Below are 2,002 nucleotides of genomic sequence, written 5' to 3'. Positions count from 1 at the left end.
TATATATATATATATATATAAATGTAAATATATATGTATGTTATATATGTGTGTGTGTGTGTGTGTGTGTGTGTGTGTGTGTATCAGTGAATTGTTTTAATTGTATATTTTCATTTCAATTTTAATAGAAAACTAAACAGTACTCAAGTCACACTGTCTCTAAACATGTGTATGTGTGTATGTATGTATGTATGTATGTATGTATGTATGTATGTATGTATGTATATATGTGTGTGTGTATGTGTGTATGTATGTGTGTATACATATGGGTACGTATCAGTATAGATGTATGTAAATATGTGACCGTGTAAGGGTATCGATAAGTGTAAGGTTGTGTCGGTCTTCGAGCACGTGTGTGCGTGTATTAGGAGTCTATTATGCTGAGATTTTAGCATAGTTAATACGCAAAAAACTCAACGGCTCATTTTAAACAAGTTGTTAATAGGTACCATGAAGAAGTACAGTTCATATTTACTTAATTTGGTCGCATATAAGTACACAGTCCAACAAGTTGTCTGTATATATATGTATGCATGTAGTGTAAGAAAGTACTCTCCAGCCTGTGTACATGGTTTCCATGTGGGAGTATAGTTATCTACGTGTCATGTTGATGGAGTACCGGTTCCATGTGAGAGTACAGTCCACACAGGTGCCATTAAAGAGTACAGTCCTCCAACGTCACATGTGAAAATGCAGTCCGTCTATGTGGCATGTAAAAGAATACAGAGAAAGAGATGCCGTGTAAGATTAGCGTCCAGCTCGGGTATATGGGTAGCTAGATGAAAATACGACCTCTTTGTCAGTTATGAGTATAGTCCACCCCTGGGTGGTTGTTGTGGTGGTGAAGCTGATAATGCTTATGGTAGTAGTGATGGTTGCATTGTTTAGGTCTGTGGCTGCCTGTGGCTCAATGAGCGGCCCTATAGAGGTAGGGTAGGTCGTAGCTGGGGTGGTGCACCAGGCGGTTGGCTAGGTTCAGGTCGGGTATCATAGGGGTGTCCACATATTTGTTCAGCTGTCCCACTGGAAAGATAAGATGGAACATAACAACAGAGTGAGGAGTGGATCATTACTGAACGCGGAAAAGAGTAGTAGTAGTAGTAGTAGTAGTAGTGTGTGTGTGTACGCGCACGTGTGTGTTTGCACGCGTGTGTGCTCGTGTATGTGTGTGCGTGCGTGTGTGTGTGTGTGTGTGTGCAAGTGTGTGCGTGTACGGATACATACATATAATTGTGCTTTATACATATACACATAAGTAGATACACACACACATTCTAAAATATACATATATACATACAAGCATCTCTCTCTCTCTCTCTCTCTCTCTCTCTCTCTCTCTCTCTCTCTCTCTCTCTCTCTCTCTCTCTCCCTATCTATCTACCTACCTACCTACCTACCGTCTTATCTAGCTCTCTATCTATCTATATGTAAGTGCATATATACGTGCACACAGATACACTGGATATTAATTACTGGTATCAGTTAAATATTTACCACACTAATGACTTTAAAAATTCGTGCCAACTCCCAAGGAATTTTATTAGCACTTCAAGATATATTGGATGGAGTTTAATTCGAACCAGTGACGGCGAATAGTGTAGCAATACAATATTAAAAACAAGAACAAGTTCCTATTACGTCAGATTTAATTTACAATAAAAACCGTTGCATTATTAAGGACAAAATAACATCTGTGAGTTTAATTGTATACACTCTATCATCTACACACCCACAAATATATGGTAAAATATGTTCGCGTAGTTACGATATGTGTAAATACTTACACACACACACACACACACACACACACACACACACACACACACACACACACACACACACACAAGTATACATGTGTGTGTGTATCTTTCTTAGGCGTTTGTGTGTCTGCATAGATTTCATCATATATACATATCAATATATTCAGGCATATAAATATATCTGCATCTATACGTGTATGTATGTGTGTGTGTGTATACATATATATATATATATATATATA

The 2,002-nt window shown here is 37.9% G+C and overlaps 1 protein-coding gene across 1 annotated transcript in view; it reads right to left on the bottom strand.

Moving 5' to 3' along the window:
• Positions 1–45: 45 nt before the first annotated feature.
• The window catches only part of LOC106874348 (forkhead box protein F1-B), a 49,911-nt gene continuing 47,954 nt past the window's right edge, over positions 46–2,002 (bottom strand). The window contains exon 2 of the mRNA XM_014922053.2: positions 46–1,023. Within this exon, the coding sequence (XP_014777539.1) occupies positions 908–1,023 (116 nt within the window). The 3' untranslated portion in view covers positions 46–907. The remainder of the gene's footprint in view (positions 1,024–2,002) is intronic.

Source organism: Octopus bimaculoides, chromosome 20, assembly GCF_001194135.2.
Source record: "Octopus bimaculoides isolate UCB-OBI-ISO-001 chromosome 20, ASM119413v2, whole genome shotgun sequence".
Classification (NCBI taxonomy): domain Eukaryota; kingdom Metazoa; phylum Mollusca; class Cephalopoda; order Octopoda; family Octopodidae; genus Octopus; species Octopus bimaculoides.
Note: the sequence above shows the minus strand (reverse complement) of the source record. Positions and strands in the feature narration are given on the sequence as shown.